The following is a 15,846-nucleotide window of genomic DNA, read 5'->3' as shown; positions in this document are numbered from 1 at the left end:
CTAAATTCCATATATATGCTTTAGTATACTGTATTGGTTTTTATACTGTTTATAAACAGTATAAAACTATTTTTATAAATAAAAAATACTTATAAACAGTATAAAAATATGTTTACTATTTGTATACTGTATTGGTTTTTTTATACTGTTTATAAACAGTATATATTGGTTGCTGCTAAGTCACTTCAGTCGTGTCAGACTCTGTGCGACCCTATAGATGGCAGCCCACCAGGCTCCCATTCCTGGGATTCTCCAGGCAAGAATATGGAGTGGGTTGCCATTTCCTTCTCCAGTGCATGAAAGTGAAAAGTGAAAGTGAAGTCACTCAGTCATGTCTGATTCTTTGCGACCCCATGGACTGTAGCCCACCAGGCTCCTCCATCCATGGGATTTCCCAGGCAAGAGTACTGGAGTGGGTTGCCATTGGTTAGTGTACTGTTTTCCTTTCTGGCTTACTTCAGTCTGTATAATAGGCTCCAGTTTCATCCACCTCATTAGAACTGATTCAAATGTATTCTTTTTAATGGCTGAGTAATACTCCATTGTGTATATGTACCACGGCTTTCTTATCCATTCATCTGCTGATGCACATCTAGGTTGCTTCCATGTCCTGGCTATTATAAACAGTGCTGTGATGAACATTGGGGTACATGTGTCTCTTTCAATTCTGCTTTCCTCCGTGTGAATGCTCAGCAGTGGGATTGCTGGGTCATATGGCAGTTCTATTTCCAGTTTTTTAAGGAATCTCCACACTGTTCTCCATAGTGGCTGTACTAGTTTGCATTCCCACCAACAGTGTAAGAGGGTTCCCTTTTCTCCACACCCTCTCCAGCATTTATTGCTTGTAGACTTTTGGATCGCAGCCATTTTGACTGGCGTGAAATGGTACCTCATTGTGGTTTTGATTTGCATTTCTCTGATAATGAGTGATGTTGAGCATCTTTTCATGTGTTTGTTAGCCATCTGTATGTCTTTTTTGGAGAAATGTCTGTTTAGTTCTTTGGCCCATTTTTTGATTGGGTCGTTTATTTTTCTGGAATTGAGCTGCAGGAATTGCTTGAATATTTTTGAGATTAATTCTTCGTCAGTTGTTTCATTTGCTATTATTTTCTCCCATTCTGAAGGCTGTCTTTTCACCTTGTTTAGAGTTTCCTTTGTTGTGCAGAAGCTTTTAATTTTAGTTAGGTCCCATTTGTTTATTTTTGCTTTTATTTCTAATATTCTGGGAGGTGGGTCATAGAAGATCCTGCTGTGAAAATCCACTTTTCATTACATGTCACAATTCAATAAGAAATGGTTCATTGTTGCTACATAGAGTAAAAGAAGATAACACTTCAAAATGACGATTTTTCTTTTTGATCAGCTCACAAGACACCCACTTATCAAGCTTTTTCACCTTTCCAATTTGCTTCAAATGCTGCATGACCATAGAATGGTTGACGCTGAGTTCTTTGGCAACTTCTCATGTTGTTGTAAGAGGATCAGTTTTGATGATCCTCTCAGTTGGTCATTGTCAGCTTCCAATGGCGTGCCACTGCACTCTTTCATCTTCACGGCTCTTATTTGCTCTGCAAAACTTCTCAAATCACCACTGCAGAGTATGTTTGTTAGCAGTTCCTAGGCCAGGTGTGTTGTTGATGTTGCGAGTTGTCTCCATAACATATTGTTCATGACCCATTTTGAACTCAATAAGAAAATCACTCGAATTTGCTTTTTGTCTAACATCGTTTCCTTAGTCTAAAATAAATATAAAATAAACAGCAAGTAATACGTCATTAGCAAAAAAAAGCAAAGCAAGAAATGAGCATTAAAGTGATGTATAACGTAATCACATTTATTTGAGAATATATTCCAGTATCTAACAGCAAAATTCAACAATCCAAAACTGCAAATTACTTTTGCATCAGCCTAAATACTTTATTTGTATATCACTATTCTTTTCAATATGCTGTTTCTTTGTAGAAACATATTTTAATATTCATTTATTTCTTTACTTTTGGCTGAGCTGGGTCTTCATTGCTTCGCGTGGGCTTTCTATAGTTTCAGAGAGTGGGGGCTACTCTCTGGTTGCTGTGTGCAGGCTTCTCATCGCAGTGGCTTCTGTTGCTGCAGAGCGTGGGCTGTAGGGCACAGGGACTTCAGTAGTTGCTATGTGCGGACTAAGCTGTTGCAGCTTGCAGGCTCCAGAGTGCAGGCTTAGTAGTTGTGGCCCAAGGACTCAGTTGCCCCACAGCATGTGGGATCTTCCCAGACCAGGGGTCAAACTGGTGTCCCCTGCATTGCAAGGTGATTCTCAACCACTGGACCACTAGGAAAGCCCTGTAGAAATATTTTAAAGTGGCTTCACTTTGTGAGGAAAATTCTGGATAATATAATCTGTATATATGTTTTAACTAGTTAAATATAACTGATGTGGCAATAATTTTTAAAACCAAATGCTGGAGAAAAGGTAATAGAAATAATGAGAATCTGGTTTGAAAAGAGTAAGTATTTCATAACCTATATTATACATTCTATTAGCCTGGATAAACTATCAAATCTAAAATACCAAGAGGTTTAAGTTTGACACAATTGAAAATGAGTATCACTACTTAAATAATAATGACATTTTCTTGGTATTAATTTATCTTCTCAGTATTATCCACTGACTTCCTAAGAAAATCTGAAAACTTTATCTACCATTTAAAAGTAATCTTTTAATCCCCTTAACATATTATAATTGGCTATCATAATGGATTTTCCTAAGCTTTCCACTGATGCAGTGCAGTGAACTTAGAGTGCTTTCTCCAGTGGTTCTAGGATGGACAGAATCCTAGGCAATTGAGTGACAGATACTAATATCATGTTCTGCTTTCTTTTATACCTCTTAACTTTCATTATTTGTTATTAGTATTCTCTTCAATATGCTCTTTCTTTGTAGGAATATTTTAAAGTGACTTCACTTTGTGAGGAATAATCTAGATAATATAGCCTGTAGATCTGTTTAGCTAGTTAAAAATAACGGCAGTATGGTAAAAGTAAATGGATAACTGAAGGGCACCTGATACTCTACATGTGGTACCTCCCATCTTTCCAGCAGGAGGCCTCACATTCCATTTAGAACATATGACCTGCTTTTATATGGTCTGAGTGAGGGTTCTAGTGTCAATTTGATATTAAATACTAAGAAATCCTATTTTTCTTATTAAATAATAAATAGAAGGTTCTTGAATGAACTTGTAATCAATTATTTCACTGTTTGTAGACCTGTTCCCCAACTCCTTACCCTCAGCTTAGTTGTCCCAATACCTGCTTTAGACTTATGAGTCTTCCTTGTCTCTCTTCATATTTGAACTTGGGGTTGGTTGACCAGTGTTATCTCATCCTACTGTTACCAAATCGCAAATCCGTGTGCCCGACACACAGTGAGGCCCATCAATACTAAAATGTTAAGAGTTTAGAACAGAGAAAGATTTATTACAGATCTATACAAAGAGATGGGTGGCTCATGCCCTAAGAACCCCAAAGTTACTGAAAACTTTCAGCAAACCCCTTTAAAAGCAAAAGGTGAGGGAAGGGCATGGTTAGTTGTTGCAAACTTTTTGGTGTCAAATCCTTTGCTGTTGAGGTCAGGTCATGGTGAGGTAACAGTCAGGTAATGGTATTCTTGTGATTCTCTACCAGACAACTTTTATTCTCGGTCCTGACAAAAAAAGGCAGGGTCTTAAGGCACAACTTTAACCCTCCAAGGTCCCAATCCTGTCTTTGAGAAGGTGGATTGCAGTTGGCTGTTCCTTTAGGGCCAGGTTCCCACATCCTGCTGAGCTGTCATTGCTGAGGAAGCCAGGTGCCCAACTCAGCTGGTCTTCAGTCTCCTCAGGTCACCCAAATGGGACAGACCAGGTCTCAGAGAGTGTGACCATGGCAGTAAGTCACAGAAACAGGAAAGGGAGAGCGGTTCACTACTGCCTCAAGGACTGGGACAAGGCTGGTGGAGGGCCTTAGTGAGGTCGCTGGAGCCCTGCAGGATGTAGTCCCCAATCTATTCCCTGGGCACTCCACCTCACCTGTTGGCCCAAGGCTAGGTGAGCTGGAGGGCCTCCAGGAGAAGGCCTGAATCTGCCTCTTACCTCACTCTCCACCTCGCAACCCCCCCCCCCCCCAACCTCTGTTGTCTAAATCCCCTCAACTCATTATTTTAACAGTTGGTTGCTTGTGGGCAGGGCCCACTGCTACACTCTTCAGTGGCTGAGCAGGACCCCTAACAGTCGCTCACTGACAGTTGTTGAATGGGCGGGGCCCACTGAGGCACTGACTAATAGGTGAACGGGACACAGTGCCTGGTGACAGGGTACGAGGTAAAGATGCACGGCAGTGGCTGCTGTGCTAAGGGCTGAGGTCACTGCGCTCTTTTATAACAAGGTAGAGATATTGCTATTACTGTTTAAAATTTTCTGGAGCTCATTAGAAGTAAAGAAAACAAAATACAAAGGACGCCACCAAGACAGCAGAGTAAATACAAGGCATCAGACTTTTCTTCCTCCCACAGATGCACTGAATGAGCAGCTCCACACAGATCAGTTCCTTTGGAGAGAAATATAGAAACTAGTTTAGTTCCTCCTACACATTGAGGTGACTGAGGAAATAACCACACTGAAATGAGTAGGAAAAGCTAAGATACATTCATGCCATAGACCTTTAGTTTAACCACGGAGGAACCCAGCAGTTTCTCCTGAGAAACAGATGGTTTGGACCACACAGCTAGTTCCTCAACTTTTATGGCTGCTACCCAAGGGACCAGCTCCTAGATCACCTAGCTCTGAGAGCCAATGGGAATCAGCATTTGTGCATCCACCAGGACCATGTTATGGTTTTCAACAGAAGTGCAAACACTTAACCTTGGCTGTATCCTTGGACTCAACACAGACGGACCAGAATAAAACACAAAGTTACCATTTTCTCTATGGAAGGAATTTAACTGCATACTTTTCTAGTTGCTGCCCAAGAATTGGGCTTCTAACCAGCTTGCATCTGGAAGCTGATTGTCCTCTTCCGGGAGCCTGAAAGGGCTTGTGAGCAGTTTCCTCTCCCTCTCTCCAGTTATAAAAGTGAGTGTCCAGCTTCTTTCTGGAAGGAGCTTGTCTGTGCATCTAGCACCCCAACTTTTATGACTGCCACTCAAAGAACTGGCTCCCAAATCACCTAGCTTAGAGAACCAAAAGGGCTTCACATTCACAGTCCCCTTTCACCATGGAAAACAAGTAAGCAATTTCTAACAGATCTGTAAGCAGTCCTGCCAGGCTTATCACAGAGAGAGCAGGCAAAAGCACAAGTCTCAGTTTTCCCTAAAAGGGATTTGACTATATACTTTTTCAGCTGCTGCCTAATGGTTCTAATTAATCTGCATATGGGAGCTAATGGGGCACATAATTAGTAGTAGTTCTGTGAGATCCTAAATGGACATGTGGAAACTGGGGTGAGACGAGAGAAGGCAGAAGATCAAACAGAAGAAAGGATCAATGAGCTTGAAGATAGTTCACTGGAAATCATAAAGTCAGAGGAACAAAAAGGACAGAAAAAAGTGAGGAGAGGGAGTGGAATAATATATTGAAAGTTCTAAAAGAACTTATGAAAGAAAGAAAACTGCCAATCAAGAACAGTGTTTCTGGCAAAGTTGTTCTTCAGAATTGGTGGAGAAATAGAGATACTGATAAAAGGTCAAGGAATTCATCACCACTAAACCTGCCTTACAAGAAATGCTAAAGGAATTCTTTAAGCTCAAATGAAAGGATACTAATTAGAATATGAAAACATAAAAGTATAAAACTCACTGATACAGGTAAATATAAAGTTGTATTAAAAATAATATATGATGGCATTATGTAAATCACATATAGCTTTAGTATAAAGGCAAAAAGACAAAAGTATTGAAAATCTCTGTAGCTACAATAATTTGGGGGCTTCTGTAATAGCTCAGGTGGTAAACAATCTGCCTGCAATGAAAGAGATCCTGGTTCAATTCCTGGGTTGGGAAGACCCCCTGGAGAAAGGGATAGGCTACCCACTCCAGTATTCTTGGGCTTCCCTGGTGGCTCAGCTGGTAAAGAATCCTCCTGCAATGCAGGAGATCTGGGTTCAATCCCTGAGTTGGGAAGATCCCCTGGAGAAGGGAACAGCTCTCACTCCAGTATTCTGGCCTGGAGAATTCAATCGACCATATACTCCATGGGGTAGCAAAGAGTTGGACACTTAAATAATTTTTATTGGACACATAATACGGAAAGTTGTAAATTGTGACAACAGAACATAAAATGTAGGGACAAAGAGTAAACACGAGGAGCTTTTGTATGTTATTGAAGTTATCAACTTAAAATGAACTATTACAATTGTAGGATGTTTTAGGCAAGCCTCAAAGCAAAACCCTTTGTTAGATATGCATAAGATAATGCAAAAGGAATCGGAGTATACCACTACAGAAAACCATCAAATCATAAAAGATGAGAGAAAGAAGAGAAAGATCTATAAAACACTTAGAAAAAAATTAACAAAGGGGCAATAATAAGCTTTTACCTGTTAAAAATTACTCCAGATGTAAATGGACTAATTCTCTAATCATAGACTGAAAGTGAAGGGAAGGAAAAAGATACTCCACACAAATGAAAACCGAAAGAGACCCAGAAATAGCTATTCTTATATAAAACAGAAGTAAAAAAAAAAAAATGTAAAAAACGTCAGGGTTGCTATACAATGATAAAGAGATCAATTCATCAAGAGAATATAATAACTGAAAATATTTATGCACCCAGTATTGGAGCGTCTAAATATATAAAGCAAATATCTGAAGAGAGAAATAGACAGCAGTACAACAATACTTAAAATTGAAATTAAAAGATGCATGCTCCTTGAAATAACAGCTGTGACAAACCTAGACAGTGTATTAAAGCAGAGATATCACTTTGCTGACAAAGGTCCATATAGCCAAAGCTGTGATTTTTCCAGTAGTCTTGTATGGATGTGAGAGCCGGACCATAAGGAAGGCTAAGTGCTGAGGAATTAATGCTTTTGAACAACAACAATAATAGGGGATTTCATTACCTGACTTTGAACAATGAATAGATCATCCAGACAGAAAATCAGTAAGAAAACTTTGGACTTAAATTACGCTTTAGATGAGGATTCCACAGATATATACAGAACATTCTAACAGCAGCAGAATGGACATTCTTCTCAAATGTACATGGAGCATTTTTCAGGATATATCATATTGCAATACTATCAGGCATCCTTTCTGACCATAATGGTGTGAAACTAGAAATTAATAACAGGAGAAAAACTGGAAAATTGACAAATACATAGAGATTAAACAACATGCTCCTGAAAAACCAGTTGGTCAAAGAAATCAGGAACCTGAAAATGTCATGAGACAAATGAAAATGAAATACAACGTACTGAAATTATGGGATATTGCGAAAGCAATTCTAAGAGGGAAGTTTATAATGATAAATGTTTACATTAAGAAGAAAGACCTCACGCAAACTAACTTTATATAGAAGGAACTAGAAAAAAGAAGAGCTACTAAGCCTAAATTTAGTTGAAGGAGGAAATAACAGAAATCAAAGCAAAAATAAATGAAAGATTAAAAAAATAATAGAAAAAGATCAGTGAAAGTAAGAGTTGGTTTTGTGATAAAAGACACAAAACTTTAGCTAGACTAGCACGAAATAAAAGAAGACTCATAATTAAAAGAGACTTTATAGCTGAGCCACAGAAACACAAAGGATCCTAAGAGACTATGATGAACAATTAGATGCTAACAAATTGAATAATTTAGAAGAATGGATAAATTCCTAGAAGCATATAACTTACCAAGACTGAATCAGAATGAAATAGACTTGAACAGATAACAACAAGTAAGGTGATTGAATCAGTAATCTAAAATTCTCCCAACAAAGAAAAGTTCAGAACCAGATGACTTTATTGGTAAGTTCTATCAAAAATTTAAGAGTAATTAGTGGGAATTCCTTCTCAGCCTCTTTCAAAAAATTGAAGAGAACAACTCCAAATACATTTTAGAAAGCCAGCATTAACTTGATACCAACATCATAAAAGAACACCACTAGAAAAGAGAACATCAGACTAGTATACCCAATGAACATATGTAGAAAAATTCTCAATTTTCTAGCAAACAATTGAGCACATAAAATGGATCATACACCAGGAGCAAGTAGAATTTATTCATAAGATGCATGGTTGGTTTAACACTTTGAAATGAATAAACATGATACACCGCAGTGAAGGGAAAGGTAATCATATTGTCATCTCAGTAGATGGAGAGAAAGCATTTGACAAAAGTTAATATCTCTTGATGATGAAAACTCTTGACAGATTGGATGTAGAAGGATTATATTTCAATAAAATGATGACCATATGTAACAAGCTCACAGGTAACATCATGCTCACTAGTGAAAAACTTGAAGCTTTCATCTAAGATCAGCAACAAGACCAGGGTGCCCATTCACACCACTGTTATTCAACATGGTACTAGAGTTTCTAGCCAGGACAGGCAGGCAAGAAAGAGAAATAGAAAGTGTCCATATCTCAAAGGAAGAAGTAAAATTTTCTCTGTTTGTAGAATACACGATCTCATATAAAGAAAACCCTGAGGACTCCACCAAAAAAATTGTTAAAACTAATAAATGAACTCAAGAAAGTTGTAAGATACAAAACCAACCAACAGAAATGACTTGCATTTCTATACACTGACAACAAAGTAGCTGAAAAAGAAATGAAAATAATCTAATTTACAGTTGTGTCCAAAAAATGGGGGAAACAGTGTCAGACTATTTTTTTGGGCTCCAAAATCACTGCAGATGGTGATTGCAGCCATGAAATTAAAAGACGCTTACTCCTTGGAAGGAAAGTTATGACCAACCTAGATTGCATAGTCAAAAGCAGAGACATTACTTTGCCAACAAAGGTCCATCTAGTCAAGGCTATGGTTTTTCCAGTGGTCATGTATGGATGTGTGAGTTGGACTGTGAAGAAAGCTGAGCACTGCAGAATTGATGCTTCTGAACTGTGGTGTTGGAGAAGACTCTTGAGAGTCCCTTGGACTGCAAGGAGATCCAACCAGTCCATCCTAGAGGAGACCAGTCCTGGGTGTTCTTTGGAAGGAATGATGCTAAAGCTGAAACTCCAATATTTTGGCCACCTCATGTGAAGAGTTGACTCATTGGAAAAGACTCTGATGCTGGGAGGGATTGGGGGCAGGAGGAGAAGGGGACGATAGAGGATGAGATGGCTGGATGGCATCACTGGCTTGATGGACATGAGTTTGGGTGAACTCCAGGAGTTGGCGATGGACAGGGAGGACTGGAGTGCTGTGATTCATGGGGTCACAAAGAGTCGGACACAACTGAGTGACTGAACTGAACTGAACTGAAAGTTAATCAAAAAGGTGAAAGATCTATAAACTGAAAACTGTAAAACATAGATGAAAGAAACAGAAGGCAAAAATAAGTGGAAAGATATCCATATTAATAGATTAGAAGAATTTATATTGTTAAAATATCCATACAACCCAAAGTAATCTATAGATTCAGTTCAATCCCTATCAAAATTCCAGTGGCATTTTCACAGAAACAGAAAAAATGCTAAAATTTGTATGTAACCATAAAACTCCAAATAGCTAAGCAATCTTGAACAAGAAGAGAAAAGTTGGAGGCATTCTACTTCCTGGTTTCAAACTATTTTACAGAATTGTAGTAATCAAAGGGGTATAGTATCAGCATTAAAAACAGACACAGATCAGTGGAACAGAGTACATAGCCCAGAAATAAACCCAGGTATATAGAGGTCAACCAGTTTTAAACAAAGGTACTGAATGGGGAAAAGATAGTCCCTTCATTAAATTGTCTTGGAAAACTGGATGTTCGTATGCAAAAGAATGAAATTGGATCCTTAAACTGTACACAAAAATAAACTTGAAATTTATTTTTGGATTAAAGACAAATGTAAAACCAAACTGTAAAACTCCTAGAAGGAAACTTATAGGAAAAGTTTCTTGAGATTGATTTTATCAATGATTCTTTGGATCCGACACCAAAAGCATAGGCAACAAAAGTAAAAATAAAGCAGGACGGCTGCTGCTGCTGCTAAGTCACTTCAGTCGTGTCCGACTCTGTGCTACCCCATAGACGGCCTCCTACCAGGCTCCTCTGTCCCTAGGATTCTCCAGGCGAGAACACTGGAGTGGGTTGCCATTTCCTTCTCCAATGAAAATGAAAAGTGGAAGTGAAGTCGCTCAGTCGTGTCCGACTCTTATGACCTCATGGACTGCAGCCTACCAGGCTCCTCCGTCCATGGGATTTTCCAGGCAAGAGTACTGGAATGGGGTGCCATTGCCTTCTCCAAAAGCAGGAAGGACTACATTAAATTAAACTGTTTCTTTGTAGCAAGAGAGACAATTAGTTAAATGAAAAGTAGCCTACAGAATGGGAGAAAATATTTGTAAACATTTTTAAAAGGGATTAATATCCAAAATATATAAGGAACTCATACAACTGACACAATAAAAACATTTAAATCTTAAAATGGGCCATTTTTCTAAAGAAGCTATATGGCCATTGGGTATATGAAAAGATCCTTCACATCACTAATCATCAAGGAAATGCAAATCAAAATCACAATTAGTTATCATTTCACACTTGTTAGGATGGCTGTTATCAAAAAGTCAAAAGACAATAGAGATTGATGAGGATGTGAATACACTGGAAACTTGTAGGTGGGAATACAAAATGCTGCTGGTGCTATGGAAAACAATATGGAGGTCTCCTCAAAAAATTAAAAATAGAACTACTATATGATTCAGCTACCCCACTTCTGGGTATTTATCTATGATAACTGAAATCAGAATCTCCAAGACATATTAGTACTCCCATGTTTATAGCAGTACTATTTACAGTAGCCAAGATATGGAAACAACCTGTGTTAATTGACGGACAAATAAAGAAAACATACAATGGAATGCTGTTCAGCCTTAAATGAGGAGAATGTTCTGCAACATGCAACAACATGGATTAACCTGGGGGACATTATGCTAAATGAAATAAGCCAGTCACAGAAAGACAAATACTGTGTGATTCCACTTATATGTGATATCTAAAATAATCAAATTCATATAATGAAACAGTGCAATGATTTCCACAGGTGAGGAAAGTGGGAAAGTAGGGAGTTCTAAATTAGCAGGCATAAAGTTTTAAGTAAGAAAGATGAGTAAATGATAGAGATCTGCTATACGACATTGTACCCATAGTCAGCAGTACTCTTTAAATGCACTTTAAAATTATTAAAAGGGTAGATCTCATACTAAGAGTACTTACCAAAATATAATAAAATTAATAAAGTTTAAAAAAGACATAAAATGAAGCATCAACTCAAAAAGAGAAAGATAAGCTCAACAAAGAATGCCCAAAGAAAGTAGAAGGAAGGAAAGAATAAAGTACAGCTATTAATTAAAGGTGAAAGAGGAGAGTGAAAAAATCTGGCTTAAAACTCAACATTCAGAAAACTTAAGATCATGGCATCCAGTCATCACTTCATGGCAAATAGATGGGGAAACAGTGGCTGACTTTATTTTTCTGGGCTCCAAAATCACTGTAGATGGTGATTGCAGCCATGAAATTAAAAGATGCTTACTCCTTGGACGAAAAGTTATGACCAACCTAGATAGCATATTAAAAAGCAGAAACATACTTTGTCGATAAAGGTCCATCTAGTCAAAGCTATGGTTTTTCCAGTAGTCACGTATGGATGTGAGAGTTGGACTATAAAGGAAGCTGAGTGCCGAATAATTGATGCTTTTGAACTGTGGTACTAGAGAAGACTCTTGAGAGTCCCTTGGACTGCAAGGAGATCAAACCAGTCTGTCCTAAAGGAAATCAGTCCTGAATATTCATTGAAAGGACTGATGCTGAACCTGAAACTCCAATACTTTGGCCACCTGATGGGAAGAACTGACTCACTGGAGAAGACCGTGATGGTGGGAAAGACTGAAGGCAGGAGGAGGAAGGGACAACAGAGGATGAGATGGTTGGATGGCATCACCAACTCAATGGACATGAGTTTTGCAAGCTCTGGGAGTTGGTGATGGACAGGGAAGCCTGGCAGTGCTGCAGTCCATGGGGGTTGCAAAGAGTCTGACATGACTGAACCACTGAACTTGGTTAGTGTTGGATAGTGGATAATGATAGTGGATAGTGATAGACTGATTATCCATACTTGGATAGTGATGTTCAATGTATGTGTGCTCAGTCATGTCAGACTCTTTGCGACCCCATAGACTGTAGCCTGCCAGGCTCCTCTGTCCATGGAATTTTCCAAGCAAGAATACTGGAGTGGGTTACCATTTCCTACTCTAGGGGATCTTCCCAACCCAAGGATCGATTCTCCGTCTCTTGCATCTCTTTTGTCTCCTGCACTGGCAGCAGATTGTTTACCACTGAGCCACCTAGGAAGCCCCAGTGGTGGTCTACTAATTTATCAATATAGTATATGCAAGTCTTTTTCTAAAAATAGGTTTGTATTTCAAAGTAAGTTACTAATAATTAGTTTTACTTATATTTTACCTATATTATTATTTTAATATACACATAACTTATTATTAAAGCTGGCAGTTAGGGACTTATATAATTCTAATGTCTTGAATTAATAGTAAATAAAATCACTTGAATTAATAATAAAAGGCAAAACAACATAAGCAAAATATTCCTTTAATTTTTAAAAAATTTCACATTTTCATATGGTGAAATATTTTGCTACCTTTAGTTTTCTTCAGAATTAGAAAAAGAAAGGGATCAATTCTACACTGTATACACCATATACCCAAGAGGCAATACTACCTAGTGGATAAGATCGCAGAATTAGGGAACTGCCTGACTTTAAATCCCAACTATATCTTGTACTAGCTGTGGGACCTTGAACAAATAACTTGACTTTCCTTGGCTTTCATTTTCTCTCTAAAAATGGTCACACTGAGGTTGTCGGGAAGGCTATATGAGTGGTGTGCATTGAATAGTATCTGGCCCAGAATCCGCAATGGGTAAGATTTACCTCTTATTATGGTGGCTTAGCAGTAAAGAAGCTGCCTGTGATGCAGGAGATGCAGGTTCAATCCCTAGGTCAGGAAGATCCCCTGGAAAAGGAAATAGCAACCCACTCTAGCATTCTTGCCTGGGAAATCCCATGGGCAGAGGAGCGTGGCGGGCTACAGTCCATGGGGTCGCAAAGAGTCAGACACGACTTAGCGGCTAAACAACAACAACAACAACAACGGCAAAAGTACTGGGTATCTATTAGATGCATACTGAGGAGTAGTGGAATAGATATTATAGTTAACCTGTACCCCTTTTCTGCTCCATCATACTTTCCTTATTTTTAATTTGGGAGCATTTTATGACCAGAATGACTGAGGCTTCTGTTTTCTTCCTTTGTCTCTGGGTGGGTGGAAACACGACATGTTCAACGTTTACAGAGAAGAGGTGCGCAAACAAAGTATACAAAAGCTACTTCTCGGATTTTGGCCTGAGCTTTCTCTCCTTATCCCCTGAAATCTTTATTCTGTTATTTTCCTCTTATTTTCTAGGTTAAATGCACTTACGGAAAAAGGAAAATTTGATAGTAAGATAATAGAATGTTGTAATATGGCAATGGATTCCTCAGTGGAAAACAACATGTATATAAACAAAGTGTGGGTTCAATGTGAGAATGAAAGTTGTTTGAAATGGAGACTGTTATCAAATGAGGATAAAGCCAAAGTCAATCACAGTGAACCATGGTACTGCTTCATGAACACTGACTCAAAGTACAATAAGTGCTCTGTTTCTGAAGAAGACTTTCCTGAAGAGTCTCAGCTTCATCAAAGTGGATATAAGATCGTCTATTCACAGCTGCCTCTTGGAAGCCTGGTTTTGGTAAAGTTAAAGAATTGGCCAAGGTAAGATTTTTGTTGGTGTTTTCTAATAAACTTTTGAGATCTAGTCTTGCTAAGTTTATTAACTTTCAAAACTTTTCGAACAATCAACTTCTCTGTTGTTGTCTAACTTATGTATTGTTTTCTGATCTCACTGTTATTCTTTCCCTGACTTGTTTGGGTTTAATTCTTCTTTGTCTAGTTTCTTAAATTGGAGACTTAGATAACTGATTCATATCTTTTTTTCTTCCAGATATGGGCAATTAAAGCTATAAATTTCTCTTTAAGCACTGCTTTAGTTATATCCCACAAATTTTAATATGTTTTGTTTTATTACTATTCAGTTTGTGATTTTTTTCTTTGAAATGAGTTATTAGAATTGTGTTTTTAAATGACCAAATACGGGATTTAAAAAATATTGTTATTGAGTTCTAATTTAAATCTCTTGTAGTCTGTTTGACTGAATCTTGTTTTATGGCCCAATGTGGCCTATCTTGAAAAAAATTTACATTCTTTAATTATTGCCTAGATGCTTAAAAGATCTTTTTTCTTCTGATTTTTGTACATTTACTATTTTATAGCTCCATGTTTCCCATTCTGGGTTGATTTCTCTAGTATGCAATGGGCATTTTCAGTATGCAGTTTCAAGTCTTTTCATCTAGATTACGTTTTTCTTAAATTGTAACTAGTTTATTCAGTTTCATTGCTTTGATTGTATGTTTGGATCCCTGTAGTACTGATGGTGAATCTTCTCTGGTGAGCTTTGGTATTACTTTTTCTTCAGGAGTTTTCATCTTTGAAATTTATGTATTTTCCCTTTCCATATGTTATTTTTCTGAAGGAGTTACCAGTTCTTGTGTTCTTCTAGTTCAGTCTTTATTGAAAAATTTAAAATTTCTTTCAAGAGTTTTGCCCCTTCTCTTTTCAAATCTTCCTTTTCTCCCATCACTTTGTTTTCATTTGTATTCAGTGATTCGCCATGAAAAATGTTAGATGTTTGCTTTCCTAGGGAGACTGTGATGGGCTCATCTAACACACAACACAGAACACACACAAGAGGTCTCCAAGGCAACACCGAGAAGCGTGCTCCTACTCTATCACTTCCTGTTACAGACCGGATTGTGGTTCCCCCTAAAGGCCGTGTGTTAAATCTCTAACCTCAGAATGAGACTGTATTTGGAATGAGAGCCTTTAAAGAGGTGGTTAAGTTAAAAGAGGCCCTCATCCAATCTGACTGGTGTTCCTGTAAGAAGAGAAACTTCAAGTACACAGTAGGCAACCAGGGCCGTGTGCAGAGCACAGCCCTTGAGAAGACAGCATCTGCAACCCTGGGAGAGGCCTCCAGGAAAACCAGCCCAGCTGATACCTTGATCTGCGATTTCTGGCCTTTAAGACTGTGGGAGAATAAATTTCTGTTTGTAAGCTACCCAGTCTGTGGTAATTTTCTATGGCAGCCTTAGCAAACCAATATACTTAATATCTTTCCAGATGTGGAAGTCTCTCAAATATGTACCTTTTGTTACTGAGAGTTTTTCTAGGGATCAAATGTGAAATATTGTTTAAAAATACATGTATGTTAATTGATATGTGCATATATTAATTGATAGATATATAGTTTATACATATATAATTGTTGTTGTTGTTTAGTTGCTAAGTCGTGTCCAACTCTTTGTGACCCCATGGATTGTAGCCTGCCAGAGTCCTATGTCCATGAGATTTTCCAGTCAACAATACTGAAGTGGGTTGCCATTTCATTCTCTAGGGGATCTTCCTGACCCAGAGACTGAATCTGCATCTCTTGCATTGGCGGGCAAGTTTTTTTTACCACTAAGTCACAAGGGAAGCCCATGTAATAATAGGATGGTCTTTAAGAGGAGCTAGAGTTATGTAAGAACAAA

General features: G+C 38.1%; 1 protein-coding gene across 1 annotated transcript in view; it reads left to right on the top strand.

The window, feature by feature from the left end:
- ZCWPW2 (zinc finger CW-type and PWWP domain containing 2) overlaps window positions 1-15,846 on the top strand; it is a 142,811-nt gene that overhangs the window by 45,856 nt on the left and 81,109 nt on the right. Inside the window, exon 2 of the mRNA XM_027523645.1 lies at window positions 13,622-13,972. Within this exon, the coding sequence (XP_027379446.1) occupies window positions 13,680-13,972 (293 nt within the window). The 5' untranslated portion in view covers window positions 13,622-13,679. The remainder of the gene's footprint in view (window positions 1-13,621; window positions 13,973-15,846) is intronic.

Source organism: Bos indicus x Bos taurus, chromosome 22 (assembly GCF_003369695.1).
Source record: "Bos indicus x Bos taurus breed Angus x Brahman F1 hybrid chromosome 22, Bos_hybrid_MaternalHap_v2.0, whole genome shotgun sequence".
NCBI classification, from domain to species: Eukaryota; Metazoa; Chordata; class Mammalia; order Artiodactyla; family Bovidae; genus Bos; species Bos indicus x Bos taurus.
Note: the sequence above shows the minus strand (reverse complement) of the source record. Positions and strands in the feature narration are given on the sequence as shown.